Raw genomic sequence first — 15,773 nt, 5'->3', positions numbered from 1 at the left:
TGAAGTTTAAAGTAAACTATAATATTTATTACACACAAACACAGTGTCTGTAACACTTTTTCAAGTTCCTGTAAAAAATCCAAGCAGTTTTAAAAACATGTTTTATTCACCCATGATGGATCATCTAGAGCAGGGGTACTCAACTCTTACCCTGTAAGGTCCAGAGCCTGCTGGTTTTCTGTTCTACCTGATAATTAATTGCACACACCTGTTGTCCCAGGTCTAAATCAGTCCCTGAGTATGAAAAAATGCAGTGGAACTCACTTCAAGGTTCAGAGTTGAGTTTGAGTTTGAGTTGAGTTTGAGGGGTCTAGAGCATTGGTCGCCAACCGGTCGATCTTCCAGGCATTCCTAGTCAATCACCAAACATTTCTGTAGAAAAATAGAGGCTTGCGCTCCTTTTTGTTTTTTTATTTGTGTTGCGCTGTTGCCGGTAGGTGCACTTGATTCAGAAGCCCTGCGCCCGGGTAAGCAAAGTGGACTGGGAGAGATGTGGCTAAATCAAGTGCGCCTACTAAACTCGCTAATTGGATAGCTCAAATCACCGTGCCTACAGAGATTCCACAACCCCGGCCACAGCAAACGTTTGATACTAGTCTACTTAAGATTGAATAACTTTTAAAACCATAACCACAGAGAGACTGTCATAGAACACAGCAAAGAGCTGCTGTTTTTATAAGTGAGTTCATTTAAGTTTTTATTCATCACTGTCTTTATTAAACACTATTACAAAACATAAAATATGCTTCCCCGTACTTCCACTCGCACTGCAGCTGCAATGGGCTCCCGAGTGGTGCAGCGGTCTGCATTTCAGTGCTAGAGGCGTCACTACAGACCCTGGTCCGATTCCAGGCTGTATCACAACTGGCCGTGATTGGGAGTCCCATGGGGGCGGCGCACAATTGGCCCAGAGTCGTCCGGGTTAGGGTTTGGCCGGGGTAGGCCGTCATTGTAAATAAGAATTTGTTGTTAACTGACTTGCCTAGTTAAATAACGGTAAAAAAAAAAAATAGTAGCCAAGTGTACCGATAGCCCTGAGTTTGTATTATTATTATTAGCAGCTCGTGGTGTCTATTTCAATATCGAGGAATATTTCACTATCTCTGGTTATAGGAACAACATGAATTTGTGCATGAGGCAGATGGGGTGCGACTCCAGCTTCGCCATCAGGTAGATGACTGTGTCCCCTTTCTCTGGTCAGTCTCACCGGAGGAAAGGAAGGAAAAAGCTGGGACTGTGAAAGGCGGACACTGTGGTGCTCTTTCCCTCACTCCGCTGAGACTAATGCTGTGTTCAAAACAACTGGGGACTTGCGACTTCAGTGCGTTCAAGACAACTGAGAACATGGGGGGGGAACGAGATCAGACTGGGTAAAAAAGTTTTGAACGGTCATCCAACTCGGAATTCCAAGAGCTCCGACTTCCCGACGTGATGATTTGACCCCCGCGTTCCCAGTTGTCTTGAAAGCACCATGACCATCAGATGCAGGTAACATCAGTCAGTAAAATAAAAAAAATCTCATTATTTCAATTTGCTCTATACCAACTGATCTATTTTGTTATCAAAGCTCGAGTTTTTATATATAATATGATCTGAGAATAAGAATATTGGCAGGCCAGGCATATAGTCAATATGCTATGATAATTTATTAAGCCTATGGCCCAAACCTCATTCCTACAGAATCGTTTTTACTAGGTTAATGTAATAAAAAAAAAAAGTCATGATTAAAAAAAATTCTGAGCGGTAGATCTCGGCTTGGTTTTTGACTGCGAAAGTGACCTTGACTCAGATAAGGTTGGTGACGACTGATCTTGAGGAGTAGTCCTTAGATGAGCACAAGTTAAGTTAATTTATAGCTCAGGTCGGTAGAGCCAGGGTAATGTGTTCGATTCCCGGGACTATCCATATGTAAAATTTATGCACGCATGACCTTAAGTTGCTTTGGATAAAAGCATCTGCTAAATGGCATATATTATTACATTATATGCCTTCAGAATGAGGTTCTTATTCTCAAACACCCCCTTTACCCCACTTGGCCATCTCATTATCGAAATGGCTAAAGAGCTCAAATTGGGGAAAAGTCTGATTTAATTTTATAACAGTTGTATATTTTCATTTGAAATATTTTTATTTTCAGTGTTGTTTTAACTCAGGCTTTTTCATCAGGGGAGCATGCCAAAAATATTACAAATATTGATTTGATTATAACTTTTTTGGACTTCAAAAACTATTACTGTAATGAACATTGTGAGACTGTTGGTGAAATGCATAATATATGATTTAAAAAAATAATTATGAAATAGATAAGTACAGATCCTAATATAAGGAATTCAAGAAGAAACTTTGTGCAAAATGACTCGTGAGAATTGTTTTTTACAGTTTTGTGAGAATGATTCGCCTACACTGTAGTGTATATAGTGTACAGTGTTTATCTATGTTCGACCTGTGTGATGTCTCCTTTCAAGAGTCCTCTCCCATTTCTGCTGCATGCTACAGCAAACCAGCCAAACAGAGGGCGAGAGGGGCCTTACAAGAACATATAGGCTACTGTGTTGTTACCTCTCGAATTGAAACTTAAGATAAGAGGGTAGGCTTTAGGCAGCAAACTAGGGGTGACAATGAGAAGGGGGAAGAAAGAAAACAAAAAGGTGTTGAATTGAGGGAAGTAAGCAAGCGGCTATCACAAACACACAAATATAAGTGGCTCAAAAATGACAACGGGGATATGAATACCGAAGGAGGTCGATCGGTAGGTAGGCAGCTGAGAGGTCAGAGGATACAGTTGCTCATGAGCTATTAGTATCCACCATCTTCTTAAACTCCCATGATGGCTGGACATTGTTATTGTCAACTGGGATGAGAAAATGCTATAAAAACAGTCAGCCTACACAAGAAGTCTTATTGCACTGAAGTTGTGAAGTCAGTGGAAGCTTTGGTTGCCTGTCATTTATCGATCCAAGCAAAGTCTTTACCTGAGTGGAATGGTGAGGATAGATTATCTGAAGATCCAGACTGAGTGTCTACAAGCTGTCAGCTTCGGAGCCCAGCTGTCAATTAACTGTCTCTATTGTCTTACTTCACTTCCATTGTTAGCTATAGCCAAGACACACACACTCACTCAAGGACACACACGAGCACACACACAAAGGACACGTAGGATAGAATGCCTTTCTTTTGTCTACAGTATTTGGACCAAATGCTGAGGACAGTGGCAACTGACTGCCAACAGCCCTCTGCATCAAACTACCAAGAGATGTGGACAGAGTTGAGTCTTTAGAGAAGCCTACCTAGCACTATTTAGCAATTCAGCAAGTCAAATCCTAGCCTATCTGCATAGCTTTTTTATATAAAGCCATTCAACAGACCAGCAGGTGGAAGGTTTGAGAAGTATTAGGCTAGATTCAAAGATGGTGCAGAGTTGTCTGTCGGGGGATTGAAAAAGATTTGGAGAATAATCTATTTAGGCCCACAGTTCACGATAGCTGACACACTGTGTTGTCCCCTGGGGTGGAGCTTTCCTGACCCTGTCCTTCATTGCTTTATCTGTGTCCTTCCCACAGCATTAGCTAATTGGCTCTGGAAGCTGAAGAAGACGAACAAGATTTGAAGGCAGGCTGGCAAGAAACAGGACAAGCAGAGGCGCCCAAGTAATTCTGTGAGGCAGCACAGACAGAGACACTAGCAGCACAGTCTCCATCTTCATCATCCTTCCTCCCAGCAACAGCCCAGGACTGCTGGGGCTCTGGGAATAACAGCAGAGCAGAGATCTCCCAGGTTGATGAACATGTACTGTTACTGTAGACCTAAGTAAGGCTGTGGCGGTCATGACATTTTGTCATGCAAAAGACCGCCGGTCTGTATGTTATCTGGCAATGCTCCATGGCAGAGGCTGGAGGCTTGTTTGTTTAGCTGACCAGATCGGCTTATCGTCCAACGGCATTATTTTAAATGATATGATTTTATAGTAAGAAGAATATAACTTAACTGAATAAAATATAAAGGATATCTTTCCCATTCCGGAGCGAGTGTGAATATGAAGTGGCTATGTTGAGCATAAAAGTGATCATTTGAAACAGGTTTCATATGCTAGATTTAGAGTCATTTGGCAGTGTTAGTTGCTGGCAGCATACCACCCTGCATCCCACTGCTGGCTTGCTTCTGAAGCTAAGCAGGGTTGGTCCTGGTCAGTCCCTGGATGGGAGACCAGATGCTGCTGGAAGTGGTGTTGGAGGGCCAGTAGGATGCACTCTTTCCTCTGGTCTAAAAAAAATATATCCCAATGCCCAGGGCAGTGATTGGGGACACTGTCCTGTGTAGGGTGCTGTCTTTTGGATGGGACGTTAAACAGGTGTCCTGACTCTCTGAGGTCATTAAAGATCCCATTGCACTTATCGTAAGAGTAGGGGTGTTAACCCCGGTGTCCTGGCTAAATTCCCATTCTGGCCCTCATACCATCATGGCCACCTAATCATCCCCAGCTTACAATTGGCTCATTCATCCCCCTCCTCTCCCCTGTAACTATTCCCCAGGTCGTTGCTGTAAATGAGAATGTGTTCTCAGTCAACTTACCTGGTAAAATAACGTTAAAAAAAAAAATGATACAGCCCTTAGAATGTCTTCGAAATCTAAAACATATACGGGCTGTATGACGTGCCTACAAGGCCATTGATGATTTGAGAAAGTAGCAAAAAAGATTGCGCTCTGTTTCTTGCCTCAGGCTGCACAGCTGTTCTCACATCAAGTCATCATATTTTCACCCATCAGACAATTCTCAATGTATTATTGTCATTACTAATATGTCAAATTAGAATGGCACATTATCAGATGGGCAGGGTAATAAAAAATACGTAATCTTTATGCACTTGAATGGCAAATGGAGGCCGCGCGCTTTCCTGCCGGTCAGTTTTTCAATGACGACAGGGAGGCCACTTCGGTTGTATTTCGGAGCATGCGCTTAATATGAGCAACTGAGAAATAAATATAACAACACTTATTTCACTCCACCCATTAACCCCTGTTTGAGGAGCATGCTCTTGCTCCGCGACAGGTGATATTCTTCCCAAACTCTGTATGCCATGGGCTCTCCAACCTTGTTCCTGCAGCTACCCTGTGCTTCATCTGGGAAACCAACATCGATAGTAACATGTTTTCACAACAAAACATGTCATTTAACTGTTGACAGCCCCTCTGCGCGCACAAGTAAGGAAGAAAGGTAATGTGTCACCCAATTATTACTAGGCTATTCAAAATCGCCCTGCACAACCAATTAACCAAGTGCATCGGCTAGGGCTATACAGTACGTTATCTCCCAGACTAGTGGATATACATTTTGGAGCATACCATTAGGTAACCAGTCCATCCAGTATGCATAATAATACAGTCCACACTCAAAGTAAATTACTTGAATTTGTTTAATGTTGGAGTATAGGGTAGACCGGTTATGTACCATCTTAAATCAGTTTGTTTTATGTTTTTCTGACATATGTAATATCTGCAGTAGGCTATGTATTTTCTAATATCTTCAGAGAGTAAAATGTGTATTTCACGGACAAATCAGGAGCATTACATAGGAAGGTGGGAACGCTACAGAAGCTCTACAACAGGGACTATTGATGTGAAATGTGCATACCGTGAAACAGTCCTATTGCCTTAAATCCATTGGCTCTCGGAATATCAAACACTGACTTCAAAACATAAAATATTCACAAAAACAGACAGAAGAAATGCCCAAATTCTCTAACTTTCGGCATGGGGAACCCATTAGATGCACCATCTGCTGTGAATATAATGAACAAGTGAAGCAATGTCCTCGTGCATTTCCAACGCAGTCTCACAGCGTGGTCCGATCTGGTCAGAATTCTGGATGTCCTGCTCATCATTAACACATTGTTTTGTCGTCTTTCTAAGACATCGCAAAGATTTTTCTCCACATGTCCTACTGCTGTAATTGAATATGTGTAGCTGAAACCAGCACTATCTATGGCCTGAATGGGAGAGGACTAATGTACAGTAGCCTTACTCTGAGGTTCTGTGAGTTACAGGAAATGATGTTGTCCAATAAGTATGTAGTTTAATTTCCTGGAGCATGATATCCACAGGCGAGCATGAGATTGTGTGAGTACATTGTTGCATGGAGAGGGTCAGGCCCAAGGTCCTAGACAGGTCAGAACCGGCTAGGGCTTTTCTGCTCCAAAAACTATCCTAGATCTGGCTGGTCAGTGTCTGGTTAGTTGAAAGCAGTCTAGCTCTGTCAAGATCCACATTGTGCCCACCAAGACCACAAGTGTCACAACAGATTACTTCTATACTGTAGACAGGGCCCAGCAAGCATAGCTAAAAGGCAGTTATGTTTGCCTTTTGATGATTTTCTGAAATGGCTGCTGTGTGTTTGCGTGTGTCCATGTGTGCGCGTGTGTTTGGGAACAGATCAATCCTCTGTCTCGAGCTGTGAAGCCACAGTCAGTAAACTATTAACACGCACCTTTTATCTTGCCACAAGGGAAAATAATCTGGCAGGCTGTCTGAACTGTAGCCATGTTTAGAAGACAACTTCAGCTTCTGAACAACAAAAACACCAATGTTTTTGTAAACACTGATATTCAATACCACACGTACTAAAAGACTGCATTAAAATCAGATTACAGGATTAAAATAGCCTAGATGCCTCTGTTAATGTAGCAAAAAAACATTAATCTTAAAAGACTGACAGGGCTGAAAGAGCTAAAGAAAAGGCCTGGGTTAAGAAGAGAGCAAGCTAGTCATGGATTTTAAACACCATCTTATGAATATTTCAGAGGGACCGTGAATGAAAATGCAAGTGCAGGACTCCAGTTCCCTCCTCTACAAGAGGATGGTGAGCCCTGTTTTTCCAAGATTAAAAATAGCAGTATGAGCTGAGCTCTGCTGAAGAGGGTGACGGACTTAGAGATGAAGCGTGAATGATGCTCCCACAAAAACACTGCTTTGAGGTTCTACAGCACTCTGCTTAATCAGTGCTAGCAAACCTTACTAAATTCATTGGCTTACATGTGAGATTCCATGGCTACAAATAGCCTCAACTTTAAATAAACTCACAATTAAGTTTATGTTTAGGGACTAGGCCTATGTTATGCAAATGTTAGATTGATCCACAACCCGGATGAGAAAGAGGAAATCTCTTTTCTCATAGAAATCAGCTCTGGCAATCTATCCTGCCCAGTATCACTCCGACCTTGCGGGGGTCCAGAGAAACTGCGTTACGCCAGTGACCTAGATGAGAAACTATTGAGAAAGGTAGCAGACTGTATTGCCACCCCTATTTGCTGTCTTTAATCAAAGCCTAAATGAGCGTGTGTCGACAGGCATGGAAGGAAGCTAAAGAAATTCCTCTACCTAAAAATAGTCAAGCACCCTTTGCTGGCTCTAACAGCTGCCCAATCAGTTTGCTGCCTCTTCTTAGTAAAATGACAGAGAAAATTGTGGTTGAACAAATACAATACTATTTTTCGAAGAACAAGTTCACAACTGACTTTCAGCATGCATATAGGGAAGGGCACTGAACTTGTACTGCACTGACTCAGATGACTGATGATTGACTAAAATAAAGGGATAATAAGATGATAGTTAGAGCTGTATTGTTAGATTTCAGTGCAGCCTTTGATGTTATTGATCATAATTTGTTATTGAAAAAAACTCACTTGCTATGGCTTTACACCATCTAACATAACATGGTTGGAGAGTTACTTATCCAATAGAATTCAGAGTATTCTTCAATGGAAGCTTCTCTAACAGATATGTACAGTGCGGTATCCCTCAGGGCAGTTGCCTAGGGCAGTTACTCTTCTCTATTTTTACAAATGATTTGCCACTTGTCTTACAATAAGCTAAAATGACTATGCACACTCTACACATCAGCACCTAAAGCCAGTGAGCTCACTGAGACTCTTAGCCAGGAGTTACAGTCAAATCAAATTTTATTGGTCACATACACGTGATTAGCAGATGTTATTGCGGGTGTAGCGAAATTCCTGTGCTTCTAGCTCCGACAGTGCAGTAATATCTAATAAGTAATATCTAACAAATTACCCAACATATACACACAAATCTAAGTAGGAATGAATTAAGACTATATACATATGGATGAGCGATGTCAGAGCGGAACGGACTAAGATACAGTAGAATAGTATAGAATACAGTATATACATATGAGATGAGTAATGCAAGATATGTAAACATTAAGTGAATGAGATACTGTAGAACAGTATAGAAAACAGTATATACATATGAGATGAGTAATGCCAGATATGTAAACATTAAGTGAATGAGATACTGTAGAATAGTATAGAAAACAGTATATACATATGAGATGAGTAATGCCAGATATGTAAACACTAAGTGATAATTAACAAACTGGTCTTAATTACATCTAAAACCAAAAGCATTGTATTTGGTACAAAGCATTATCTTAGACCTAAACCTCAACTGGAGTTGTGCATAAAGTGTGTGAACATTGAACAAGTTGAAGAAGCTGAACCCCTAGGAGTAACATTGGATGGTCAGTTATCATAGTCAAGTTGTTGTGAAGATGGGGAGAGGTACACTACAGTTGAAGTCGGAAGTTTACATACACTTAGGTTGGAGTCATTAAAACTCATTTTTCAACCACACCACAAATTTCTTGTTAACAATTTTTTGGGGGGCAAGACATTTAGGACATCTACTTTGTGCATGACAAGTCATTTTTCCAACAATTGTTTACAGACAGATTATTTCACTTATAATTCACTGCATCACAATTCCAGTGGGTCAGCTGTTTATATACACTTCGTTGACTGTGCCTTAAAACAGCTTGGAAAATTCCAGAAAATTATGTCATGGCTTTAGAAGCTTCTGATAGGCTAATTGACATCATTTGAGTTAATTGGAGTTGCACTTGTGGATGTATTTCAAGGCCTACCTTCAAACTCAGTGCCTCTTTGCATGATATCATGGGAAAATCAAAAGAAATCAGCCAAGACCTCAGGAAAAAAAGAATTGTAGACCTCCACAAGTCTGGTTCATCCTTGGGAGAAATTTACTAACGCCTGAAGGTACCATGTTCATCTGTACAAACAATAGTATGCAAGTATAAACACCATTGGACCACGCAGCCCTCATACCGCTCAGGAAGGAGACGCGTTCTGTCTCCTAGAGATGAACGTACTTTGGTGCGAAAAGTGCAAATCGATCGCAGAACAACAGCAAAGGACCTTGTGAAGATGCCGGAGGAAACAGGGACAAAAGTATCTATATCCATAGTAAAACGAGTCTTATAATCGACATAACCTGAAAGGTCGCTCGCCAAGGAAGAAGCCACTTCTCCAAAACCGCCATTAAAAAAGCCAAGACTACGGTTTGCAACTGCATATGGGGTCAAAGATTGTACTTTTTGGAGAAATGTCCTGGTCTGATGAAACAAAAATAGAACTGTTTGGCCATAATGCCTATCATTATGTTTGGAGGAAAAAGGGGGAGGCTTGCAAGCCGAAGAACACCATCCCAACCGTGAAGCACGGGGTGGCAGCATCATGTTGTGGGGGTGCTTTGTTGCAGGAGGGACTGGTGCACTTCACAAAATAGATGGCATCACGAGGGAGGAAAATTATGTGGATATATTGAAGCAACATCTCAAGACATCAGTCAGGAAGTTAAAGCTTGGTCGCAAATGGGTCTTCCAAATGGACAATGACCCCAAGCATACTTCCAAAGTTGTGGCAAAATGGCTTAAGGACAACAAAGTCAAGGTATTGGAGTGGCCATCACAAAGCCCTGACCTCAATCCTATAGAACATTTGTGAGCAGAACTGAAAAAGCGTGTGCGAGCAAGGAGGCCTACAAACATGAATCCGTTACACCAGCTCTGTCAGGAGGAATGGGCCAAAATTCACCCAACTTATTGTGGGAAGCTTGTGGAAATCTACCCAAAACGTTTGACCCAAGTTAAACAATTTTAAAGGCAATGCTTCAAAATACTAATTGAGTGTATGTAAACTTCTGACCCACTGGGAATGTGATGAAAGAAATAAAAGCTGAAATAAATAATTCTCTCTACTATTATTCTGACAATTCACATTCTTAAAATAAAGTGGTGATCCTAACTGGCCTAAAACAGGGAATTTTACAAGGAATACATGTCAGGAATTGTGAAAAACTGAGTTTAAATGTATTTGGCTAAGGTGTATGTAAACTTCCAACTTCAACTTTATATATATATACAAAAGTATGTGGAATCGGAATCAAATTAGTGGAAACGCCTATTTCAGTCACACCCGTTGCTGACAGGTGTATAAAACTGAGCTCAAAGCCTTGCAATCTCCATAGCCAAACACTGGTAGGAGAATGGCCTTACTGAAGATCTCAGTGACTTTCAACGTGGCACAGTCACAACCACATTTCGTCAAATTTCTGCACTGTTGAGCTGCCCCGGTCAACTGTATATGCTGTTTGCATTTGTATTAATTATCAATCCCCATTAGCTGCTGCCAAGGCAGGACCTGTTTTGTAAATACAATTTTACTGCTTGCATCAGTTACTTGATGTGGAATAGAATTCCATGTAGTCATGGCTCTATGTAGTACTGTACGCCTCCCATAGTCTGATCTGGACTTCGGGATTGTGAAGAGATGTCTTGTGGGGTATGCATGGGTGTCCAAGCTGTGCACCAGTAGTTCAAACAGACAGCTCGGTGCATTCATCATGTCAATACCTCTCATAAATACAAGTAGTGATGAAGTCAATCGCTCCTCCACTTTGAGCCAGGAGAGATTGACATGCATATTATTAATGTTAGCGCTCTGTGAACATCCAAGGGCCAGCCGTGCTGCCCTGTTCTGAGTCAATTGCAATTTTGTGGCACCTGACCACACGACTGACTGAACAATAGTCCAGGTGCGACAAAACTAGGGCCTGTGGGACCTTCCTTGTTAATAGTGCTGTTAAGAAGGTAGAGCAGTGCTTTATTATGGACAGACCTCTCCCCATCTTAGCTACTGTTGTATCAATATGTTTTGACCATGACAGTTTACAATCCAGGGGTTCTCCAAGCAGTTTAGTCACCTCAACTTGCTGAATTTCCACATTATTTATTACAAGATTTAGTTGAGGTTTAGGATTTAGTGAATGATTTGTCCCAAATACAATGCTTTTAGTTTTAGAAATATTTAGGACTAACTTATTCCTTGCTTTACTTAAAGCCAGTGGCATGTCATTAGTAAAGATTGAAAGAAGTAAGGGGCATAGACAGCTGCCCTGGGGAATTCCTGATTCTACCTGGATTATGTTGGAGAGGCTTCCATTAAAGTACACCCTCTGTGTTCTGTTAGACAGGTAACTTTTTATCTACAATATAGCAGGATGTGTAAAGCCATTACACATAAGTTTTCCCAGCATCAGACTATGATCGATAATGTCAAAAGCTGCACTGAAGTCTAACAAAACAGCCCCCACAATCTTTTTATCATCAATTTCGCTCAGCCAATCAGTCATTTGTGTAAGTGCTGTGCTTGTCCTTCCTATAAGCGTGCTGAAAGTCTGTCAATTTGTTTACTGTAAAATAGCATTGTATCTGGTCAAACACAATTTTTTTCCTAAAGTTTACTAAGGGTTGGTAACAGGTTAATTGGTCGGCTATATGAGCCAGTAAAGGGGGCTGTACTATATTCTTAGGTAGCGGAATTACTTTTGCTTCCCTCTAGGCCTAGGGGCACACACTTTCTAGTAGGCTTAAATTGAAAATATGGCAAATAGGAGTGGCAATATCGTCCGCCATTATCCTCAGTAATTTTCCATCCAAGTTGTCAGACCCCATTGGCTTGTCATTTTTGATAGACAACAATTGTTTTCACCTCTTCCACACTCACTTTTTACAGAATTCAAAATTACAATGCTGGTCTTTAATAATTTGGTCAGATATACTTGGTTGTGTAGTGTCAGCGTTTTTTGCTGGCATGTCATGCATAAATTTGCTAATCTTGCCAATGAAAATTTTATTAAAGTAGTTGGCAATATCAGTCGGTTTTGTGATGAACGAGCCATCTGCTTCAATGAATGATAGAGCTGTTTGCCTTTTTTTCTAAAGATTTCCTTTAAGGTGCTCCAAAGCTTTTTACTATCATTCTTAATGTCATTTATCTTTGTTTCATAGTGTAGTTTCTTCTTTTTATTTAGTTTAGTCACATGATTTCTCAATTTGCAATTCGTTTGCCAATCGGATGTGCAGACAGACTTATTTGCCATTCCGTTTGCCTCATCCCTCCCAACCATACAGTTTTTCAATTCCTCATCACTCCACGGGGATTTCATAGTTTTTACCGTCATTTTCTTAAATGGGTGCATGCTTATTAGTAACTGGAATAAGCCATTTCATGAATGTGTCAAGTGCAGCATCTGTTTGCTCCTCATTACACATCATGGACCAACAAATATTCTTTACATCAACAACATAGGAATCACTACAAACCTTATTGTATGACCTCTTATACACTATATTAGGCCCAGCCTTCGGAACTTTGGTTTTCCTAGATATGACTACTATATTGGGATCACTACATTCGATGGGTCTGGATACTGCTTTAAAGAAAATGTCTGCAGCATTAGTAAAGATGTGATCAATAAATGTTGATGATTTCATTACTGTGCTGCCTGTAACTACCCTGGTTACAGTTTGAAGCTTTTTCTTGAGTGTTTTTTATAGAAAGATCAACTGTACTAGTTGTTCAGGCTCTGATCTTGTTGCATCTTGATTACTGTCCGGTAACATAGTCCGGTGCATCAAAGAAAGACCTAGCAAAGCTGCAGCTGGCTCAAAACAAAGCCGCACGCCTTGCCCTTAACTGCACACATGGAACTAACAACATGCATGAAAGTCTCTCGATTGAGTAGAAATTGACTTCTTCTCTTCTTGTCTTTTTAAGAAACATGTGTATGTTGAAAATGTCTAACCACTTGTATAATCTATTGGCATAAACGTCAAACAGAAATGCATACATAACCCACCAGACACGCCACTATGGCTATCTTCACGGTACCCAAACCAAAACCAGATGTAATACATTGCTCAGTTATGTCATTGTGGAATGCTCTGCCACCAGAGGTTACTCTGGCAAAAAGCAAGTTTAGCTTTAAAAAATAGATTTCAAAAACATATTGTATCAGAGCGCCTCTCCTCTTTCTAAAGATCATCTAATGTAACTGTACTGTATAACAATATTCATATGAATAGCGTGTAAATTGAATCTTATGATGTTCTTGTCTATAACTGTTCTGTACTTTTTCATGTATTTGTAAAAAAAAGTGTGGACCCCAGGAAGAGTAGCTGCTGCAGGTGTAGTGGCAAATGGGGATCCTAATAAACTAAACAAGCTTAGGCAGTGATAAGATTAGGCTGTGAGTGACACATTGTATCCCAGCCAGGCTGCCTTTATAAACAAACAATTAGGGCTATTTTTGAAATTTAGGCCTATACCAGGACCTGTTTATCTTCAGGGGAGAGCTAACATTTTCAGTTAAAAGACTGTTATGGAGTCACCTGAAAGGTATTACTGTTAGAATATTCAGAAACTTTCAGTTTAACATTTGTGATATAGCTATGCAACTATTTTTCCCAGTATGTTGTTCTAAGCTTTAATAATGTAAAACTTAAACTAAAAGGACTGTACCCTACCAATGTTTGTAGCCTAATAAATAGACCAATGTCTAGGCCATTGAGTGCCTGTTGTTCTGTTGATCTGTTTCTCTGAGAAACTCATTTCAATTTTATGTAGACCTAGATTTCATAGTCGAAAATAAACACAGTTGTGAATTGCATTTTATACAAATCTCTTCTATTTTGTACCCACTAATAGGAATCCGACTCCATTACCAGATTTGCACTTTCAAGCACATTTCCCAGCCAAACCATGATTCGACCTCCTAAACTTCAGACTTCGTGAGAAGGTACAGAACGCCTGGTACTCTGCGATGACGAAGGTTCTATTTCAGACCGCCTCATAGTACACCCCAAAAGGCTGCCTGGGTGAGCATGTTCCGCTATGCGATGTGTAAACAGCCAAATGCAAATTACACACTACGTAGATCTATAGAAATGTAAGTATAGGCTATGCATGATAAGATGAATGTTATTGATAAATGTTATTGCTAAACCGTCTTACCTGTAGATGCAGTTTCCATAGCAACGGGAGGCCTTTTCCCATCGTCCTCAAATTTGTGGAATTGTTGATCCAGGTCGCTCGTCTCTTCCCTGCTTTTCGGTTTTAAATCTTCACGTAGCTCATCAAACAGAGGTGGTGTACTTCCAAATAGGCCATTTCTTTCACAATCGTCCCCAAACCATTTCCCTTCCGAACCTAGTTCGTCACCGGGCTTCGAAGACATGCTTTTAGGGAGAGGTTCAGGTTGCGCGAGAATAACAGGCACTGAGGCACAAGCTGTAACGCGGGCTACACAATGGATATTGGGTTGATCTAAGTAATAAACAGGAAATTATGCTTTGAAAGCTGACTGGATTTACAAATGTATGCTTAAATTGATATTTCAAATTTCTAATGACTGCGCGGTCCAGTCCGAGAGCACAAGTGAGTGAGGTTGGTTTGTTTTAGTTCAGCGCTTCCATGCTGACGTCATGTCTGTGTAGCTTATGGTTGGCACTTATTTGGGGCAGTCAGCGTGACTATTATAAAAGTGTGTGAATATATTATGGAAGTCAACACAGTATATTTACATGAGTAACGCATACATAAAATACACATTAGACCTTGAAGCTTATTGAAGCATATTTGTCAGGTTTGCTGTGAGATCATTAAATTATTAACGCAAATTGTAAAATTTTTGAACATACAACGCTGTTGTATTTTTATTTTAGTTTAACGCTTACACGTTAGTAGCCTATGGATGCAAGTCATTTCACTCTTATGCAAATACCCAGGGGGACCATTTCATTTGTTCTTCATGCAAGTTTGTTCTCAAATTACTAGCACTGTAGCGCCCTCCTGTGGGGTTTATCAAAAGTACAACGAAAAAGTTAAGATGGCTCCTGAGCAAAGGGACGCACTTGCCTGGATTCGGGTTGATGACAAAACCATGCTTGAGCATACTACAGTAGCTACATGTGCATACTGTTTATAATATAAACACACAAATTATAATTTGTTTTCATAAATATAATAGCAGCAATAACATATGTCTGACACAAGTATGATGCTAGTTGTTGAATTGAAACCCTCAGACAACCCCGCCAGTCCCCAATACAAGCTAAGTTTAGCAATGTTCCTTACTTGAGCTACTTGACTTGGTCAACAGTTGCTTATATTTCATCACAGAAAAACATGATGAAGAGTGAAAAGCAAAGACATAATGGTGAGGAAGAGGTTATCAAAGAACAGGTATGGGGCCTCCCGAGTGGGGCGCAGCGGTCTAAGACACTGCACTGCATTGCCGTGCTAGAGGCGTCACTACAGACCCGGGTTCGGTCCCAGGCTGTGTTGCAGCCGGCTGCGACCGGAAGACAGATGAAACGGTGAACAATTGGCCCAGCGTCGTCCGGGTTAGGGGAGGGTTTGGCCAACCGGGATGTCCTTGTCCCATCGCGCTCTAGCGACTCCTGTGGCGGGCCGGGCGCAGTGCATGCTGACTTTGGTCACCAGTTGTAGTGTTTCCTCCGACACATTGGTGCTTCTGGGTTAAGCGGGCAGTGTGGGTTGGCAAGGTTGTGTTTTGGAGGACGCATGGAGGACACAACCTTCGCCTCTCCCGAGTCCATA

At 41.0% G+C, this 15,773-nt stretch overlaps 1 protein-coding gene across 2 annotated transcripts in view; it reads right to left on the bottom strand.

The window, feature by feature from the left end:
- The window catches only part of LOC115172542 (reticulon-1-A), a 50,362-nt gene extending 35,723 nt beyond the window's left edge, over nucleotides 1–14,639 (bottom strand). The window contains exon 1 of one of the 2 annotated variants that reach the window (XM_029730090.1): nucleotides 14,166–14,639. In XM_029730090.1, coding sequence (XP_029585950.1) covers nucleotides 14,166–14,388 — 223 coding nt within the window. In that variant the 5' untranslated portion in view covers nucleotides 14,389–14,639. The remainder of the gene's footprint in view (nucleotides 1–14,165) is intronic. The other variant, XM_029730089.1, reaches the window with a different exon arrangement.
- Nucleotides 14,640–15,773: the final 1,134 nt, after the last annotated feature.

Source organism: Salmo trutta, chromosome 33, assembly GCF_901001165.1.
Source record: "Salmo trutta chromosome 33, fSalTru1.1, whole genome shotgun sequence".
NCBI lineage: Eukaryota > Metazoa > Chordata > Actinopteri > Salmoniformes > Salmonidae > Salmo > Salmo trutta.
The sequence above is the reverse complement of the archived record's forward strand: the minus strand, read 5'-3'. Positions and strand labels throughout refer to the sequence as shown.